The following is a 22,260-nucleotide window of genomic DNA, read 5'->3' as shown; positions in this document are numbered from 1 at the left end:
TTGTTTTTAACCATATTTCTTATTTTAACTAGAGGATAGCAAGTGTTAAGGTGTCTTCGAAAACCGTATTGTTGTGGTGGCAATATGGTGCGTGTCTCAATAAAATCATTTAGATGTTCCTGTATGATTTTCTCGAAAATTTTACTGACAGATGACAGAGTAAACTAATTGATCTGTATGACTTTGGATCATCATAAGGCTTGCTTATTTTATGAATAGGAATTGTTTTTGAAAGCTTCCATTCACGAAAAAAATAACATTGTTTTAAACAGGCATTTATTATGTTTGTTAGATATTTTGCTCCAGCAATTGGCAACATTTTCAAGCATTTGTTGCTAATCCCATCAATACCCGGCGCTTTTTTGTTTTTTAATTTTTTAATTAAACTTACGACTTTTTCAATGGACGTGAATTTCAGACTTTGTGGATCTGGTCGTGCATTCCTTATCCAATAGACAGTATCATTTACTTGGTTAATGATATTGACATCGCTAAGTGAAGAAGATATGTTATGGTTGTTTAAAAACGTTTCAGCTAGGACCTCACATTTTTCCTCTTGCGTAAAAACCATCTTATTATTCACTTAAAGAGGTGGAATAATATTTTTCTTTTTCCTCATCACCTTTGATATTTTTCAAAAAGGAGATGAGGCTTTTTCCATTTCAGTTAATTTTTTATTCCAATTCTTGTTTCGAAAATGGGATAATTCAATATTAATTTTTTTACTAAGCACATTCATTTGGCGTCTGTCATCTGAATCCCTAAAACGCTTCCAATTTATTTTATAAATATTTCTGAACTGAATCATTTCTTTGATGTGTTGAGGTATTTGTATAGGTTTATTGTGGAATTTAGTTTTCGGTACGCTAATTTCAATAGCCTCGTTAATAATGTCAGTAAAATTTTTTAGCAAATAGTCAATATTTGATTCAGACGTGTCCACTATTTGGCTTAAATTTGATTTTTCTGTGATGTACGATTTAAATCGTCTCCATTTGGCTTTTTTGAAGTTATAGAAACATTTTTCATTCGTATCAATGGAAGAGTTTAGCTCTATTTTTACTGGGAGATGATCCGCGGACAGATGATTTATAGCTTTTACAGAGCATACATAATTAGGAATATCAGTCAGCAGAATGTCCAGTGTTGATGGTTGTCTTCTGGGATCAGCAGGGATATACCTACGTAAAATAATTATATGTGCAAACTAATATTGTGATATTTGTTGTCGAAAACAAAATATATTTCCAATATTATTTTTACATTAAAGTTAGTGCTAACATCTGCTTTAAAAATATAAAAGAAAATTGCGTTCTTATTAATTTCATATTAAAGAAAAATAATTTATAAAAAATTTGTCATAGAAAATAATTATATGTGCAATAACGATTTTTTTTAAAAAATCATAATAATGAACAAAATTGTTGTACATTTAACATGATATTGTATTGCCCTTATAGATTAGGACTTGTTGTAGCCTTCGTGTCATAGAACCGACTAGGTTTCTTAAGGTGTTTGTGGTGATATACTCCCATTCCGCCAATAATGCACATTTCAATTATTTCAGCGTCGTGCACTCCTTTGACTTCGCGAAAACTTTGGCGGATAGTATGACCCGAAGGTCTTCAATGGGTTTGTGGCCATGAGTTACAGCTGGCCACTCCAATAACGGTACATTTCGTGCCTTTAAAAACACCTTTGTAGGTCGAACGGGATGATTCGGGGCATTATCCTGCTGGAAATTCCAATTATATCCGTACATTTCTAAAGCAAAAACTATAAACTTGTTCTCTAACAACTAAATTTATGTTTCGGCACTCATTTTTGTCGGAACAAAACTTAAAGTAGACTTTCGTCGACGTTAAATGTTCCCTTTATGACGTGACAGACGCGAATGTTTTATAATGTTCATATAATTATTTTTTATTGGTTTTTAAATTAAAATCGAATGTCTCAACTAACGGGATTACAAATTAAATCCAAGGAAGGTATTACCACTAAGCAAAAAGTGAGAGGACATAAGCAAAATGTAGAAAAAAATTGAAATTTAATACCGTTAGAATTTATTTGAGAATGGGGAAGTTTTCGCGGAGGATCTCTTATGGTATGCGCTGCATTCAGAGCTGGACGAAAGCCTACTTTAAGTTTTGTTCCGACAAAAATAAGTGCCGAAACATATGTGGAGTTGTTAGAGAACAAGTTAATAGATTTTGCTGGAGAACTGTACGGATATAATTGGACTTTCCAGCAGGATATTGCCCCAAATCACCCTGTTGGACCTACAAAGGAGTTTTTAAAGGCACGAAATATACGGTTATTGGAGTGACCAGCTATAGCTCATGGCCACAAACCCATTGAAGACCTTCGGGGCATAATATCCGCCAAAGTTTTCGCGAAGTCAAAGAAGTGCTCGAAGCTGAAAGCATTGAAATGTGCATTATTGGCGGAATGGGAGTATATCACCACTAACACCTTAAGAAACCTAGTCGGTTGTATAAGACGAAGGCTACAACAAGTCCTAATCCACAAGGACAATACAATATCATGTTAAATGTACAACAATATTGTTCATTATTATGCATTTTTTAAAAATTTTCGTTATTGCACATATAATTATTTTCTATGACAATTTTTTTATAAATTATTTTTCTCTAATATGAAATTAATAAGAACGCAATTTTCTTTTGTATTTTAAAAGCAATCGTAAGCACTAACTACAATGTAAAAAGAATATTGGAAATATATTTTGTTTTCGACGATAAATATCACAATATTAGTTTGCACATATAATTATTTTACATAGGTACGTAGAGTCTTGTGGGTACATAACATTTAATGAACTAGTTTGTATCTTATCATGAAGGAGGTTACCCCAGACATTATTTCTTCGGCAACCCCAGTAATGGTGTCTGCAGTTGAAATCACCTCCAAGAATTATGTTTTTGGCGTTTGTCATTTTGTGTATATCAGACAGGAATTGTTGTTGTCGTTGTAAATCCCGAGTACCTCCTGGGAAATAGCAAGCGTATATATCTATTGCAGTATTATTAAGATAAATCTGGATACCAATATTTTCTATTAGATTTGTATCAAAAGGTTTTAGCATCTTATGTCGTATGTTTTTTCTAATTAATAAAGCAACACCACCTCCTCTTCTATCGAGACGATCGTTGCGATAACATACAAATAATTGATTTTTAATGCTGACTGTTGAGTTTAGCCATGTTTCGCATAAAAGACAAATGTCGATTTCGTTGCTGTTTAGAAATTGAAAAAGTTCTTCCTGTTTATTTCTTAAGCCTCGGGCATTCCAGGAAATAATTTTTAATGATTTGTAGTTCAATTTAAAAATTTGAGGGCTAATCCAGTTATGACTTCGAATTGGTCAAGTTTTGTTTTACAATTTCTTAATTTAGAAATTAATTCACCGTTATTTTAATAGCAATATTTTTTTAAAGACTTTTCTTGAGAAATATTTATATGGTACAAAGTAAAATATTTATGTTCTTATTTTAATACAAAAAGATTAAGTACAGATATTGACATAAAATTAATTTTGGATTATGTGCAACGAAGTTGCATGATCTTTAAGTACAATCAGAATGGCTCGTATATCATTCCGTATCTTAATATGACCCTGGAAACCAGATGACAACTGCATATTGGCATATAGGCCAAAAGTTTGTTATATTGCAAGGTTTAACCACGATGTTTGTACATTTTTACAAACATTTCAATTAAAACTAAATAACAGAAATAAATATGTTCAATATCAATTGTGTAATACATCCAAATTAGTAGTTTATAACCTGCCTGGCAGCTATAATTTTGGTCAGGACCAAATAAGTGACCTACAAAACGTTACGTAATCAAACAATATGCAGATTTTTCAACTTTAAATGATAGATAACTAACAGACGATTTAAAAAAGTGTAAAAATTGGAAGTTTTCGTACTGTTCGAAAGGCCAAATTTAACACCAAACTTGTCCTTTATTGTGCCGAAGCATAATAAAACACATGTACCTGTTAGACAGATACATATGCACAATATAACGGTGTAATATCATTTAAAGTGACATAAAACGAGAAATTTAGATGATATATACCCGTTTCGAGAACGTACAATAGGGTACTTATCGAACAACTGAGTAAGCAACTGTAATGTTTTCTTCTATTATTTAGTATTTAACATTACTATAACTTGCCATTTTTAATTTTTATTTTATCATTTGTTTATTTTCTACAATTAAAAGTTGTAAAAAGAGTGTACCGTTTGATTACATAAGTTTTTGTTGGTCACTAATATGATCCAGACCCAAATTGTAGTCGTCAGGCAGTTTACAAACACCTTGTGGGGTATGAGTTTCATCATTTATATTGAAAGTAGTTGGTTCTGTTGGACAGATCTGATTTAAAATTTTAAGAAAAGTAAAAAATCATGATATAGCTTTTTTAGATTGCATGATTTCTGTCCATAAAACAGTTTCCACGATTTTATTGTTTCCCAGGGCTGCAGCCAGGGACTGAACCAAATGGGAACCATTCCAATAATTCCTAAATTGCATGTTTCTTTATTGTACTTAATCCTAAATACATTTTATGTCAATAATTTTGTTCAGGTCCTTTGTAGTGAAAGTATAACTTTAAAATTTTTCCCTGTACCATATAATTATTTCCAAAGAAAAATTAATTTGAATAATATTACGGATATGTATATAAGACACACAAGGTCGGCAGTCATAGGTATGAACAAGCACACTAACCACTACTATCGTAAATAAATAACATCTGGTTAATTGTCGTTATCTATAAGTTTAAAGATAATCATGGCTGTACCATATAATTATTTCTAGGGCTGTACTACAAATTGAAACAATGATAATAGAGTGGGGCGATTTGAACACCATCACGGTGCCTGGAGTTTCTGATTCTTGGGATTGTACTGAGCAAAAAAGTCAACTAGACCATATGTCTACGATGAAAATCGAGCCCCCGGATTTTGTCTTGAAGTATTTTTCCAAGGGTTTTTGAATATTTTGGCCTATAACAGCCAAACCACTGAGATTTTCGATTAAACATAAAGACAAAAATTGTAGCCAAGACAATAATTAAGAACTCTCCAGTATATCGTAAAAGCATTGGAACGCTCCAGTTTAAGAAAAAACTTTCTGATAATCGATCGGAATAAGATAAATTTTGTGGCTGGACTCAGAAAATGTTGAATGCTGATTACGCCAATATATATATGTATATATATATACATCTTGTTTTGGAAGTCCGTGTCTCCCGAGATATAGGCTTCGAAAGTTCCGAAAAGCCATATGATTTTTCACAAAAAAAAAAAATAATAATTTTGAAATGTTGAATGTTGATGTTAGCCCTGTTTAGCAAATGTCCATAGGAGAAAGTCTTAAATCCTGGCCAAAGGCGTCGGCTATTTTCGACAAAAATTTAATTTTTGAAAATTTTTTGTGGAAAAAGTTTCAAATCCAGCCACTACATTCAACTTGCTCCAATCGATTTATCCTCCAACAAAATTTGTTATTAACGTGTTCGTCATTACAAGAGCTATTTATGGTAAGTATTTCAGAAGCACCGCAGACCAATAACAATATACATAAAAGCAAAACACAGTTTTCTGAACAAAAACCGGGTAAATGTCAAAACGGACCATGAAAACGGGGAAATATCGAATGACAACCGTACCTAAAATCTTCTGAACAAAATGTTTGGATAATATTTGGATGCTGTAAAATCTCGTCTTGTGGTGCATTTTATTTATTTATTTATCAACTTTACAGTAATTCTAAGCCGTCGGGCCAATTAAAATGAATTACATTACAATGTCTTGGTTTGTTTCTTGATAGTGGTTTGGTGTTTGATGTGCATGTGAATTCTTTGGTTTCCAAGGTGAACTTTATTCTAAGGAAGTTGTACTGTTTGGACTTAGCTCTGCCTAAGAGCATTAGAATTCAGTTGGTCCATGCACTGATTATGCCTCACTTTTTGTATTGTGTTGAGATTTTTTGGGGGAAGTCCGGGTCATGTTTTGCGTAAGTTGAAACTTTTGTTCCATAGTGTAATGCGATATGTTTTCTGTGTTAAACTTCGTGATCATATTTCTCCTTATGTGAAAGAGTTTCTTCTTGTTATTCTTCTATAAGCTTTTTAAGTTGAAGACCCCTTTATGTGTGTTGAGTCTGTTCACGTTTTCTCGTTCTGAGAGGAACAAACAGATAATTGTTCCGCAGTTGACTCCTTTTTGGAAAAATGTTTTGTTAGAATTTCGCGTGTTTATAACAATCTGCCACCATGTCTCAAGACATTTAATTCCACCTTAAAATGCTACAAGAATAAATTATGTGCTCATTTTAATCGTAATGAAATACAGCGTTCATAATTTTTGTCTTAGTTTGTAATGATATATTGTTGCATAGCTGATTCTATTAATGATTATTTTGTTATATATTTTCATTTCTTTATTTACATGCTTTCGCTTTTATTTTTGTTTAATTCTGCTCATGATAAGCTAAGAAATATTGTTAGATATAAGTAACTGAGAGTAGTTATTGTATAGCTGTTTTTGGAACCGCTCATGGCCCTATGGGCTAGGTTACTGGGTTTGTCAAATAAAAATTAAATAAAATAAAGCACCACCTTGAACAATTTGTTTGCCACTACAAAAACAATCAAGATTGTTGTTGTTTCCACTATTGCTGTTGTTAGGTGCATATCCTAAGGTGTCCCCTTTTAAAACTTTATATTCACATTATTATAAATATTTGTTTTTGGCAGCTTTAACCAAAATCTATCAAAAAAGAGGCGAAAAAAATAGCACCACTTACATTTTCTATAGAAAATATGTTACTTTTTTGCATTTTCTTGCATTTAAACACTTGTTTGACTTATTGAACATTAATTTCCATTTTTCGACATTCCACCAAATAGGATGTTTTAAATTAAAATAGATCGTAAAAGGGCCTACAGTGCAAAGAAGCCCAAACTAAAGAACAACACCTCTGTTGATAGCAAAGTTTTACAGATAAGTTGGCAGATTTGTTTGAAAATCTAAGAAAATGATTCATCACGCTATTAACTGTGAAGAAAATGCGTAAGGTAGTGAAATTAATTTATCCCTGACATAACAGCAGGTCAAAATTTTCATGTGAAATGCAAAAAGGTACTATTTCAAAGGTCCTAGTAGGCTATTAAAAGACCATATTGTATCGGAAACAGTACAAAAAGTTCGCAAATATCTCTGAGAACATATTTAAAAGCACACAGTTGCTGAAAACGCCATAATTTTAGCGGATTACACGATATAGAGCCGAATAATAGTCACAATGAAATTTTACATTTGCAAGACCAACTGTGGGCCAATATTTTATGTAGTTGTAGTTCTAAATATTTTTGTTTGGAGGGAATAGTTTCCTTTCTCAGTTGCATGATCTCAAAAAACTCGGAATAGAACCAAAAATATATAGCAAAAACCATTATGAAAGGATTGTTTAACCGTAATAGTATAGAGCTGATTTTGTCGTTAGAGACTAAGCCCTATGCATGGCAAGAAAACTGTAAATAATTAACTTATTATCGTTGAAATCCTAGAAAATATGACTCTATTTCATTTAGAAAATAGCATGGCACTAGTTTGGTCCTTCCAAAAGGATATGAACAGTAATAAACTGAGTTATAATCTGGAAGAAAGTCAAGGAATTTGTCTTTTAGAATTTCCTTGGCTCTTCTCTAGGGTTGTGCGTTGTCCGTCCCTAGGCTATGACAAATCAACAAAGTGTTAGCTAAGGTCAATAAGGCAACTACAGCATCAAAACCAAAGATAAAAAAATGATTTTGGATAGTTATTCAGAGGTCCTTTGAGAATAATCCTGCGAACAATACCAGAATCCGATCCGCTTGTTCGATACCAACCCCATCCCGAGGCCTAACTATCGAATTCAACTGCTCAGCACAATCCCAAGAATGAGAAACTCCGCTAACGCTTTTTCCTTCCATACAAATCGCTCCGGCCTGATATGAATGAACTGGTAAATCTAGCGCTATGAAATTTGTTATGAGTCACTGTTGGGATTAGATCACAATGGTTCTGAAAATTCGCACTTAAAATATATGTCATGTTTCTACATGTAATGCCATAGGCATTGGGCGAACCAGAAGGGATAGAACTGTATTAATCGTTGTATGTGAACGCGAAGGCGGTTTTTATTTTCCAACAAAATTGTGTTTTTATTATACCCTACACCACTATTATGTTGGGAGGGTATTATTAGTTGGTTTTGGCCAAAATCGGCTGAATCGATCTGGAAGAAGCCAATTGATTTTGGTGATGGTCGGATAATATTTAGGGGTCGGAATGGGCAAAAAACTTATTTGGAGAAAACGACAATATTTTTTTCCAAACCGAATATCTCAGCTTCTATAGGGGGTATACCAAAAACAAAACCTGACAATGGAAGTAGAAAATATCACCTTTTTAACGATGTTGTCGTAGGTGGTCAAACAACGAAGATATCGCAATAGTCGCAAATATATTCTTTATAATGACGAATATCACAGCTTTTGTTGGTGAGTTTCCAAAAACAAAGCCTGGTTATGAAAATAGAAAATCCCGTCTTTAAAATGATGCAAATAACGAAGATATCGTAATAGTCGGCAATACATCTCATATTTTTTTTCACTTTTTAGGAAATCACGCTACAGGTCGTAATTTTGATCGGATCGTCACGAAATTTTGGGATAATGGGGGTCCCGGAGGGGAAGGAGATTACTGATTTTGTTGATGGCCAGATAATATTCAGGAGTCGGAATGGGCAAAAAACTTATTTGGAAAAAAGACAACGTTTTTTTTCAAAACCGAACATCTCAGCTTCTATAAAGGGTATGCCAACAGCGAAACCTGACAATGAAAAAAGAAAATATCACATTCACAACGATGTAATGTAGGTTTTCGTAGATGGTTTTCGTAGATGGTCAATGGAGATATCGCAATAGTCGCTAATCCAACACAATGTTTCATTTTTGCGATTTCAATTATAATGACGGACTAATTGGGCTCCCAGAGAGGAATGAACATATTGAGTTTGGTGGTAGTCAGGTAATATTTCCTAAAATAAATGTTTACCAGTGAAAATCTTATGCACACGGGTAGTGGTGTAGGGTATCAAATAGTCGGCCCTGTCCTGTTCATTTGAAAGCGAAATTTTTTTGGCAGAAACGTTTTTACACCCTGGGGACAGAAAGCCATAGATTGAAATACATCGCTGCTGATTTGTAGGGGTGAGATAGTCCGATTTTAGGTTAAGAGTTAAGAGTTGTGCCAAAGGAACTATATGGAACCATCTCGTTCACTTCGCAGTTCCAATGGCCTTATACTTAATATCACACGTTATATATCATGATGTTACTCATACGTTTTGGAACTACAACAGTTTTGAAAGTTTTGAATGAAATAATTCGAATATCAAATTGAATTCTCAAATTACAAATGAAATAATTGGAAATTTAATTGGAATTCTCAAATTACAAGTGAAATGTTTCGAATTACAAGTGAAATTTTTCGAATTACATGTAAAAATGGTGTAGTACAAGGAACTAGATTACCCAAGTCCAGTAGTAGTACCACAAAATTTTCAGTGTTCACCATTTCGGTATTAAATATTAGCGGTATTCACTCATAGTGGTAAAGTGGAATTGTAGATCTTCTACATGTTGTTAATATTGTAGACTTACAACTGTTCACATTACCACAACAACAAAATACATGAAAGCATAGACTAATGAACATACAGACGACGGATTACTCAATTTTTCCGCGTTCAAGTAAATCAAACCCGAAAACTCAAAAAAGTTCGAAGACGATTTTTGGGGAAAATGACAATATTTTCTTGGATATTCTTATCTGAGGATAACTTAGAGGTTTTCCGGCCTATATCACGTGAAGTATACATTTCCGTGACAAAGGTTACATATCGTTGGAATGAGAATAGAAAGGGCTATCTGTCGTGAAAATGTGGTCTTCCTATCTTAGTTGCCGCTAAAGGAAATTTAAGCCATTGGCAGTCGCTTCCTTATGGTAGCGTAAAAAGAAACCACATGTATTCTCTCTTTATTTCTGATTTACCATTGCCATAGACTAATGAACATACAATTTTCCGCGTTCAAGTAACTCAAACCCGAAAACTCAAAAAAGTTCGAAGACGATTTTTGGGCAAAATGACAATATTTTCTTGGATATGTTTATCTGAGGATATAGTTTCCATCAAGAACTATCCCCATGTACTCTTTTGCCAGAACAAAATATTTATTAACTTGTATTTTTTGGCATTTAGTATTGAGTTTCTTTTTTACCACACTCAATTCGAACATTCTCGGTGAGTGCATTCCGGCCTTATGTTTTCATTAGTCAATGCGCACGCTACAAAACAAATAAAAAAATCTCTCTTTTGTACGCTATTTCTATGCATTCGGGTCGTATATGTGTAAAAATTTCGGCAACACATTGATTTTATGGAGTATGTGTGCACAAGAGAAACGAAACGCATAATCTATAAAATGTACTCACCTTATCATCCCAGTCCTCAGGTTTCTTTGCATTCGGATCTTTGATTTTCTTAGGTGGAAGGAAGTCCCAGTCATCTTCCAAGTTTCCAGATTGTACGCTCTCATTGTCGATTAATACTTCATATGTGTTGTCGGGCTTTACAATTAAAGTGTAAAAATGTGTGTATATATCGTCTTTGCAGCGTATATCTTTATTTATCAAATAGTTTTTCCCTTTATATCCAAATATAACATGCACTTTTTTTGTTCCTGGCCCGCATATATCTGGCCCAAACATAATTTCATAAGGAGATTCTCCATGCATGTCAGTCTGATCCAGTGAACAATCAAAAAGTTTCACATATCCACCACCACAATCAATATTTTGTTCGTGTTTAACAGAAAATTGAATTACTAATGGTTTGTTCTCATTGGAAAACGGAGGAAATTTGCGAGAAATTGCATAAAATTTTGCGTCCTGGGATGTTTGAATACCTGTAATTTTGCTTAGATCAAATTCAAACACAAAAAATAAAATACTGCCTTACCTCTTTCCGAATGTTGATCATTAAAGAAAGTTCCAGCGCTTAGGACAAATTTCCCAAATTCTTTCCCTGGGTGTTTGCTGTACACCCATGAATTCTTCCACGTATCTTAAAATTAATTGTTAATAAATAATAGGACGCTAAAGTGGATTTTAAAAGTTTTTTTTACCATCAAGAAATTTTTCTTCTAAGAAAACAGTACATAGCGCACATTTCAATAACACAAAAATAAACACCGGTAATACACTAGCACGGGCCATTTTATTCCCACTTCTCGTTCACAACTATAAACTACAAAATGAAACCAAACTAGATGTCAAAATAGTCACAAACCACAAATGTATGTTTTGCTCACATATTATTGGTTGACTTAAAATAACCAATAGGCGGACGACGAGTTTGATAATTTTTCTAAACACTTCCTTTTCTGAACACTCCCTAAATTTACCATTCCCCAGCAAAAATCATGGTAGAATAAGAAAAGGTAGCAGCAATACACAGCTGACTGAACTGGGTTGTAACGTTAGTGTCAAATTTCATATGACATTTTATACATTTATTTCTACTTCGATGTACATAAGGGACATATATTTTTTGAAAAAAAAAATATATATCATTCGGAAAAAACCATTTCCCAGAAAGACTTCTTCATATCAATGATATGTAACCTCCTCCAAGTTCGAACGATAAGCCGCGCAGTAAATCCCCGCTTGTAGAGGCGGTACAACGTTTGTTAATATGTGAGGTATTTTGTTAAAATTTAAAAAAATAAAGCCCTAAAAAACATGTGCTTCTTTGATTTTTAAAACAAAACATTGAAACAGCTTCTCCTTTTTCTATGAATTTTCAGCGACCCCAAACTTTTCTGCAAGAATTCTACTTTCTGCGAGAATTTACGCATTTAGTGGAATGATGTGGAAACATAAAATTAAAAATGTAACGAATTTTCATTCATGTTTTCCAAAATATTCAACCAAATGTGAAAAATTATTAGTTTTTTAAATTCCAATAATTTATAGACATTTCCTTGTTTTGTTTACAAATACAACTGGCAGTAACGTTACAAACAAAAACAAATTCCTTTGTGGTTGTTGTTCGAGTTGTATTTGTTGTAGTATTTACTTTACCTTATATTTGTTCTACCATGAGCAAAAATATGCATGTAGATGCTTCGGCGGATTCTCATATCTAATAAATTAGAGCGCATTTCTACCAATGATATAAAACAATAAAGCAGGAATTACACGCATTTTTCACTTGCACCTAAAACAGGTGTTTTGGGATTTTGACAGATATTGTATGGAACTGACAACTTAAATGATGCTAGTTTTATAAAACATACATTTGACAGATATTGTATTGAATTGACAACTTACAAGGCGTTTAAACCAGACAATTTGTCTAAAAATACAACTCTGATTTACTAACACATACATACATTTGTCGGCTGTCTCCCAGCTGTGCATCATTTTTTCACAGACAGTCGGCTTGACAAATTTTTGACATTTTTGTAAAAATAAGTGAGATAATAATTGAAAATGTTGAAAACACAAGAACATGAACAAAAACAAAACATGTGAACGGAAAACAAAAAGAAGTCGACGATTTTTATTTATAATTTTAAAACTGTTTTTGCAATTGTCTGAACGCCTACGTCACACAGGCAATTTTTTTGGGTTTTGACAATCAATACACGTACTTGACTGTCCTGTCATGTGTAAACGCAGGCTTAAATGATGCATGTTTTATAAAACATGCTAATGTGCTTTTTACATTAGCACGAAAAACAGGTTTTAGGGCTGTTTCGTCATTTATTTGCTAAGTCCCGGTCCACACTAGAGTAATTTCATTGAAAAATTGGCATGAAATTATGCGTCTCTAGATCGACCTCCATAGTAAAGTAAAATCATAAAATTGCTGTAGTGGGGAATTCGATTTAAGAACACCTAATTTCAAGAAATTTTTTAATGAAATTCACACTAGTGTGGACCGGGACTAAAACAGGCAACGTTTTGCGTCATTTACCATACAAAAATAAATGACGATAGCTGCGTCATTTATTCTAAACAACGCACGAAAACACAATCAGCCCAATCATGAACATCATCTCACCGTGAGTTTTCTCACTCTCGCCTCCTCCCTTAGTCCCAATTTACATTAGGCGAGTTTACTTGCGGCAATTGTCACTTTGTGGGTGAGAGAGGGTGTTGAGAGGCAAAGGGTTACAATATACCTCACCTCTCTCTCCATCAAACTGACAATTGCCGCAAGTAAACTCGCCTAATGTAAATTGGGACTTATTATAAACATCATAAGGGAGAACGAAACTCACGTTCGTGAGAAAAGTAGCTATCATAAATGTAAAAAAGTGAGAATGTGAGGCACTTTTCTCTCACTACAGAAATCAAGGTGAGTTGAACAAAAAAAATGTAAATATGGACATTTTATAAAAAAAATCGACGAAAACGAATATTTTACATTTGTAATGATAATTAATTGCATTAATTAGTGTTTTACGTTGAAAGTAACAAATAAAAAACAATCAGAAATTATTTTGGAAACTGTACATGTTCATCCGTGTTTTAATGAAGCAAGGAAGACCTCAATCAAGTTTCGCGTAATTTGGAGTCGGAGTTGAAGTTGGCCAATATTTTTCAGATATGGGAAGCGGTTCAGAATCATTGGATGGCAACAGGAATGGAAGAGGACCAATCAGAAACAAACCCTTTCTGCAATTGTTGTTCCTCGATAGAACAATGTGCATATTACTTAATGTACATACATATGTAGGTACTTACAAACTTTGCGGCATGTCAAGATAATAAGTGACATATCGTAAGTGCCTTTGAATTTTTCTTTGTTCGCTAAGGTTCCCAGCAAGACATTCGATGCCAAAGATGCTATTCAAGCATGAGTGCAAGTGACATGTCACCTTTTTACCACCTCGCTCAGATCCAAATCATTTTGGATGGCATCTTCAATAACCCAGTGGAATGGTATCTTAACCAACAACTTGGCATGGCATCTATACCAAACAGGGATGGAAAATTCAGTACAATAGTACTTTTTTCGGTACCATTTCACTATAAAAAGTACCGAAGTACCCCCGCTGCCATTTCAGTACCATTTCACATACTCCAGTCCCACAGATTGAAAAATTTTATGTGAAACTAAAAATGCAACATTTATACTTTGCTTCCAAGGTTAACATTTTAATATATGCAAATTGCTAGAAATTTGAAAAATATGAACCTATATTGACAATTTTCTTCGTGGAGCTCCCATTCCCCCCATTGATAATCCGAAGTACCACGTTACAGTCACTACAATAAACTAGTCATTTAAAAGACTTCACATCGAGCGGTATCGTAGTACCTTCCAATCTGGGAACCTGTCATACCTCTTCTATGGGACTATATTAGTGCTGACAAACAATCGATAGTCCTACTATCGTTTTATTACTGACGTAAAACAAAGTTTACATCGGTCACCAAACCACGTTTTTTGGGCTACTTATCGCGAATTATTTAAAAAATAATTTGTTAGAGTTTAATATAAACGAAGCTTTACAGCAGTGATCAAAACAATATTCGGACTATCGATAGTTTGCCAGCTTTATGCTGTATTAAAACATTCATATACACCATGGCTTCTCAAAACGGCATTTTCCACACGAAAGAGAGTAAAACACCATTTACGAGAAATCGGGAAAGAACGATTTTTGGAAGTTTCTTTCGACATTTCATCCATATTTGCGCCTCAGTATCCTCTAAAATGACAATTTAAACAAAAAGTCTATAAAAATATTCACTTATTTCTGTTTCAACAAAAACCAAAAAAGAATTGATGTTGAAACATTTCAACTGATATGCACCCACGATTCTCTATAGGAATGCTTTATTCCAGTGTCGACCACAATATTTCCATCAATACTAAAGCATATGCCTATGCATGGGTGAAAAAAACAACAACCACATGATATTCATCGTTTGTTTATGTACACTTACACTGTACGTGAGGGAGAGAAGCAAATGCAAAAACAACTCAGTGGGCGCCCTCCCTCACTATACAAAAAAGCAAAGAAGCTCGCCCCTGCTTTATGCCCATATCAAATGTAAAATACCTAATTTCAGTAATTTCGGTGGAATAAAAAAAATTTCAACAATTTTGGTATTATAAAGTGGTTCAAAAAGTGGCTATATAAGCACGTAGACCGATAGAGGCCATTTTGAATACCAAATATCCCAGGAGTAATTGAAACTTCTGTACCAAACCTGCTGTATCTTGATTTCAATAGACGGACGAACATGGTTACATACTTTATAGGGTCTCCGACGTATATTTCGATACGATATACGATTTTGCAACAACCTTCAGATTTAATATAAGCTTTTGTTATTGTTTTTTACTAAATACAAAATTTTTTCTTAAAAAAAATAAAAAGTACCTTTTCCACGAAAAAAGTACCATTTTAGTACTCTTTGAAATTTTTAATTTTCCATCCCTGATACCAAACCTTGGCATGTCATATTAGAGCTGGCAAAAAATCGATGGCACTATCGATAATATCGATTATTATTTAAAAATTCAATATCGATAGATAGTTTTTCCTATCGATATTATCGGAATAAAAACCCATAACATGAAATCCATTGAAATAAATAGAAATTTCGCTGCTTTTGGGTTATGTGTGTGTAAGAAAGTAAGTCCGTAGTCACAGTACACATTTTCCGGTAAAATAAAATGTATTTTTTTTTTAAATTTTTATGAAATAAAAGCAATTGTTTATTCTCCTTTACATTTCTGTGAACTACTTTTGCATAATTTCAAGAAAATCATTGACATTTCCGCCATTTTCATCCCCAAATTAATGGCGATGACAACTTAACGATAATATCGATAGCAATCGATATTTTAAAACATTATATCGAAAATATCTAATGTTGGGAATATCGATGGTTTGCCAGCTCTATGTCATATACCACGAACAAGAAGGATTTAATTCATAAAGTAAAATATAAAAATATAAATAAAAACATAACAAAAGGAACAAATTTCCTTTATCGACCCTTCCGAGAAAAAAATACAAAAATTTCCTTTAAATCGAAAGTTTTCTTAAGTAGCCGGCCTTCGGCCGAAATCGAAAAATTTTTCCCAAGTAAACAAGGGCATTTTCGGAACTTCGGAGGCCTATATCTCGGTAAATATACATTTCCCCAACAAAAGAAATACATAGTTAGAATCGGCATGAGAAGCACTATCTGCGGTAATTTTTTCATAATTTTCTGCTGTGGGTCGGTAAACGAAAGATATGCCTAACAAAAAGAAAGTTAACATTATGAAATTGGTTTAAATGTTGAAGAAAGGAATTTAATTGAATTGTACTTAGCATTCATAAAATTGGTCCTAATGCTGGAGAAAAGATTGGATGTTTCACGTATGGTATTTATTTATAATTCTTGAAATTCCATTAAATGTTGAAGATGGGATCATTCACAACTTCATTTGAACTAATACTAAAGATCCCAGTGAGATATTGGCATCTCATGGAACAACTTCCAAAAAATTTTGCTTGGTTTTCTTTGTATTCCTCAGCGTCTGTCGTTTATGCCATCATCCAAAATGCAATATTAAACATTTTCATTACTTTTTGCCATTTAATGACCTCTAAACGATATTTGTTCATTTTTTGCAAAGTGCAGAAATTCTTCGGGCGTAAATAAACAATTTTTACATTGTATCTGTAAAACGTAAAACGAAATCATTTAATGTGCATATGTAAATTGGACTTAAGGCCCGTTCTTACATCTTGTCTTTAAAGTCCATTTTAGTTATACCTTTCTTTAAGAAAATAAAAGAATAAAGTTCGAATTACCAGGGATTTGTTATTACATCTTCCATTTAATATAAGCTCTGTTCCTTTACGTGCCTGAGGTTACCATTTCTTACCATTTTTAACCAGCAAAGTGTTCCTTTACTTTATAGCCCGTTTCCACGGTACGTCGTTCGTTCTCTATTCGTTGTTCGACCCATAACTACGAATAAATTACTTATTTCCCCACACAAAATACTATGAACGAACGACGATTTTTCTACGTTGTTCGACATGGTAGAGCAAATATAAGGGTAAAGTTAATACTACAACAAATACAACTTGAGCAACAACCACAAAGGAATTTGTTTTTGTTTGTAACGTTACTGCCAGTTGTATTTGTAAACAAAACAATGAAATGTCTATAAATTATTGGATTTTAAAAAACTAATAATTTTTCACATTTGGTTGAATACTTTGGAAAACATGAATGAAAATTAGTTACATTTTTAATTTGAATGTTTCCACATCGTTCCACTAAATGCATAAATTCTCGCAGAAAGTAGAATTCTTGCAGAAAAGTTTGGGGTCGCTGGGAATTCATAGAAAAAGGAGAAGCTGTTTCAATGTTCTGTTTTAGAAATCAAAGAAGCACATGTTTATTAGGGCTTTATTTTTTTAATTTTAACAAAATACCTCACGTATTAACAAACGTTGTATCGCCTCTACAAGCGGGGATTTACTGCGCGGCTTATCGTTCGAACTTGGAGGAGGTTACATATCATTAATATGAAGAAGTCTTTCTGGGAAATGTTTTTTTCCGAATGATATATTTTTTTCCCAAAAAATATATGTCCCTAATGTACATCGAAATAGAAATAAATATATAAAATGTCATATGAAATTTGACACTAACGTAACAACCCAGTTCAGTCAGCTGTGTATTGCTGCTACCTTTTCTTATTCTACCATGGTTGTTTGATTAGAAATACTCTCTGAACGACGAATAAGTATGTCCCATCCCTAACAAATGAGAGAATTTATCGAAAAAATTAATTAGACATGTATAAATTCAAAATTGAAAAATTTTTTGAAAACACAAAAATTTTTAGTAAAAAGGAAAAATATGAATGAAAATTAATGAACTAAACATTTTATATAGATGCAGAAGGAAGATGGTTGTGTTTCCTTCTTAATTCCACACACATTTCTTGTCCATTAGTTCAAAATCGCGTAAAAAATCAGAAACAAAAAGGAAACAAATAACTGAAAGTCTGTATACACAAACATTGTTTTGACATGTCTATCTCTTTTTAATTTTCAAAATAGAAACATATAAAAATATATTGAAAATACAAAATTATTCAGAATTTATGGAAAAATTGAATGAAATGTGTGTAGATAAATATAGAAGATACATTTGAAGGAAAGTCTATTGCTTTCCCTATTCATTTAATGCATATTTTATATTTTTTCGGTTCAAATTTTCGTGAAAACCAGGAAACAAAAATTAAGGAAATTTTGTTTATGTTTCTGTTAATTACGAATGGTGTCGTGGAAACGGGTTAATTCGTGTACGTCGTTCGACAGGCGAACAATGTAATTGAAATGCTCATGTGAACATGACATTAAGAAGCATACAATTTATATGAGACCAGTTCACCACTTTTACCATTTTTTGCCACTGTTACCATTTTTAAAAGTAAAGGAACAGACCAATAAATAGCCCTGTTCCTTTACGTGCAAGAATCTTTAAGTTTTACAACTTTTTACTCGAAAAGCGTTCCTTTACTTCAGACACCATACAATGCATATGGAATCAGATTACAACTCTTGCTACTTTTGCCGGTTTTACCACTTTCAAAAGTAAAGGAACAGACCAAATGTTAAATGTTGTAAAAAATATGGCAATATCAGTCAAAAAAGTCTGTATACATAAAATTTTCTCATATCTGATTGGTTGATTTGAATTTCCTGATAATTTTTTTGCTTTTGGTGCAGCATACTCTCGGGCGCAGTTTAAATTTTAAAAGGAACACAAAGATCCTTTTAATTTATCCGACACTTATTGTTAAAAGAAACATAAAGGAACAAAAAAACGGGTTATCTGTCCGATACCGGCCAAAATTTAACTACAGAAAGGATGTAATAATGGACCTAATAGTACGTTTATATATAAACGGATTTAACAAACCCACTGCGTTTTAAATGTCAATTCCATTACATATACGTCAAACAAAAATGTTGTCCACCCTGTTGTGATAGTTATCAAAATTTGTGGTGCTCCGTGATTTTTAAATAAATTTAGATTTTATTTAGTAATAGTACGTTTATATATAACGGGATTTAACAAACCCACTGGGTTTCAAATGTCAATTCCATTGCTTATATTTCAAATAAATCCTCATAAATAAGGTTAACCCTGCAAAAGGCTATAATATAAACATGGCCTAAATTGTGTGATAGTGTGATCAGAAATTATTTAACAGCCTGCTTCTGTATGTCGAAAGAAGAATGTGTGCGAAAGAAACACGTCTAAACTCTTGTGTGTTTTTCAAATTTGTTTTTTTTGTTTTGAACCAAAAGCAAAGGTAAAATTATTTCGAAAACTAAAGTTCGGGCGTGTTTCATTCGCACACATTCTACTTTCGACATACAGAAACTGACTGTAATTGTTTTTGTTTACGCCGAAATTGCGTGAAAATAAAAACCAAATAAAACACGAACGTTTTAATGATTAAATTCAAAATAAAGAGCAGTTGCTTTATTGGTAAATAAGTATAGAGAGAGGGTAGTCAGATTACCTGGTTTGGTTGGTAGGCGATAGATAAGTGACAATAATGACATTGAAAGATGGCGTTGGCGGTAATTCGATACTCGCTAGAATCTGCATTTTGACAGTTCAGTTGTAATAAGAAAGGAGTATGCAGATTGCAACGAGGATAGAACTAAATACGCTTTTTCAAACACAATGAAAGTGGAAACGACTAGTAAAAATAAAGTTAATAAAAATTCTAAATTAAACATTGGCGGCCACCTTGCAACATTATTAATGTTGTAACATTATGAAATACTTAAGTCTAAATGTTAAAAGGACGATAATAATTAAGGTGGACAATGCAGTTTGGGTGAGCAATTCATATTTATTCATTTTTATTCAAGTATGTATTTTTTCCAAAATTCAAATAATGTTAAATTAGGTATGGCATGCGCCCGAAAATACCCATCCAAATATAGTATAATGGGCGACAGGTAGACCCGGCATCGCTTGCACTCGATTAGCGACGATTTTCGCATACACGTCGGGACCGAACATCAACGCCACGCGACCAGGGGTGTTAAAACATGGATCAGCCAGGGGTAGACCCAAAAATGACTCCTTGACACTTTGTGGAATCGGCTCTGAAGGGGTAAACACATGACGAAGGTCTGTCACCTTAGCCATTACAGAAATATACTGGGAGGGGTCGTAGTTCGATGCCACCGAAATGCGGCAGAACATGACTCCATCGAGGTTACACGGATCTAACACTGCCCGAATTGGAACTGATGGGATGACATTCTGTAGACGGACTATAAGGCTCAGGGATATGGTCGAGACCGTTTGAAAAGTTAATGAGCCGAGAGAATTACCTCCGTGATGGGAGATCGGTAGATGAACCACAGGCGATCTTGACTCGGAACTGTACCTCGGACGGAACGCCGGACTAGGATACGGACCATATCGTTCACCATGTCCGGAACGGACCGACTTTTTATTAATAGTATCGGCCTTCACTGACTCCGCATGTAGCAAAGTGTTATGTCTATCACCACATTTAATACAGCATTTTCGGCTGTAACATTCATTGGCTTGGTGCCACTTCGCAAGGCAACGTGTGCAGTCCCGATGTACTTCAATTACTTCTATGCGCTCTTGTACTGTCATGGCCAGAAACTCTTTACACGTACTTATCAAGTGCCTGCGATTACAAACCCGACAGCCATTGCGATTACTAATGGAGGAACCCGCAGACAGATATCCGATGGTTGAACGCGAGGGGCCGAAGTTGCCGAAGAACCCACAGTTATGGGTTCGACCCTGACATGGTGATCCTTCCGCAGTTACGGATTCAGATCGTTCGATGCATGAACCCGCAGGTACGGATTCAATAGAGTTTGACGTGGAAATTGGTTGGGAACGAGAATCCGCAGTTACGGATTTCGTTAGTTTCACCGCAACTATTGGCATTACCAAATCGTCCACAGATTTGGTAGTATTCTCGATAGTAGTGTTGTTATTGCCGTCCATCTTCTCCAGAACATTATCAATTTCAGCGATTAGATCAATACCGAACATATTTGTGGAGTCAATTTTACTAAGAAAAGAAAACGTTTTAATTTTCTTCATCCGACGCTTGGTCGGTCAGAATGACCAACTTATATGCTGTTTATATTAGAGCTTTTTGCGGTGTTAACCTTCATTATCAGGATTTAACTGCTTAATCTGGTCAACTTCATCAAGATTTACCATACAATTTTAAATCTTCTCATGACCGGATTTGTTTGAGATCCTGCACAAAATCTGGATACTATTGTCATGCAACACTGTTATTGTACAAAAAAATGCAACTCATTTGTCAAAGTACAAAAAGTTGCAAGTGTTTTCATAAATAGTTTGTTTACATTTTGTTTGAATGTCAAACAAAAAGAAAATTGGAATTTTGTATAAAAATATAAAATTGAGATGAATTCGCACAGAGGTAAGTAAATATTTACTTGAATAAGAAAATAAAATAGCACTTCAATCTCTTTTCAATGAAATGTCTGCAGAAAAATGAGCCGTTGGTCGAAAAACAACAAAAGGTGTCAACAGCGACTACGCATTTAACGGCCAGCAGAAACAACACGAACCCATGCTAGGAGGAATTTGCTTACTTCGTCCGCTTTTTACAGATACTGGGTGATGATATTCCAATCTTACAAATCTTATTGGCACCCACCACAGCAAGATTTTCTACTGCGTACAAACTGTAAACGTCGAAAAGCCATATCATGGTAATGTAGATCTGCAGAACTGCCACAAGTTAATGGATAAAGGATGGACCTTTTAATAAACCTCCATTCAGCAATTTTAGAATCAACTCCGGCAATTGTGCATAAAATTACACTGTGCTACACGAAAAATATTTAAGGGTTCTGACGCAAAAATTATATGGTGTTGGGGTCCGTGGACAACGATAATGCCTTTTGTTCTTTTGGGTCACTTCGTTCTTTGTTTTATAACGGTAATTGTAATGAAGAACGGGGGTTTTCACGAAGTTTTTATTGTACTTTTTATTTTTTACTTTTTATTAATAAAATAC

At 33.8% G+C, this 22,260-nt stretch overlaps 1 protein-coding gene across 2 annotated transcripts in view; it reads right to left on the bottom strand.

Moving 5' to 3' along the window:
- LOC141386930 (calreticulin-like) overlaps positions 1-11,481 on the bottom strand; it is a 44,978-nt gene extending 33,497 nt beyond the window's left edge. The window contains exons 1-3 of one of the 2 annotated variants that reach the window (XM_073955832.1): positions 11,273-11,481; positions 11,107-11,211; positions 10,581-11,053 (exon numbers count right to left, since the gene is read on the bottom strand). In XM_073955832.1, coding sequence (XP_073811933.1) covers positions 10,581-11,053; positions 11,107-11,211; positions 11,273-11,363 — 669 coding nt within the window. In that variant the 5' untranslated portion in view covers positions 11,364-11,481. The remainder of the gene's footprint in view (positions 1-10,580; positions 11,054-11,106; positions 11,212-11,272) is intronic. The other variant, XM_073955836.1, reaches the window with a different exon arrangement.
- Between the last annotated feature and the right edge of the window lie 10,779 nt (positions 11,482-22,260).

The sequence above is a fragment of the Musca autumnalis genome, unplaced genomic scaffold (assembly GCF_047663935.1).
Source record: "Musca autumnalis isolate F117 unplaced genomic scaffold, ASM4766393v1 scaffold_1, whole genome shotgun sequence".
In the NCBI taxonomy this organism is placed as follows: domain Eukaryota; kingdom Metazoa; phylum Arthropoda; class Insecta; order Diptera; family Muscidae; genus Musca; species Musca autumnalis.
This window is presented reverse-complemented; position numbering and strand designations above follow the sequence as displayed.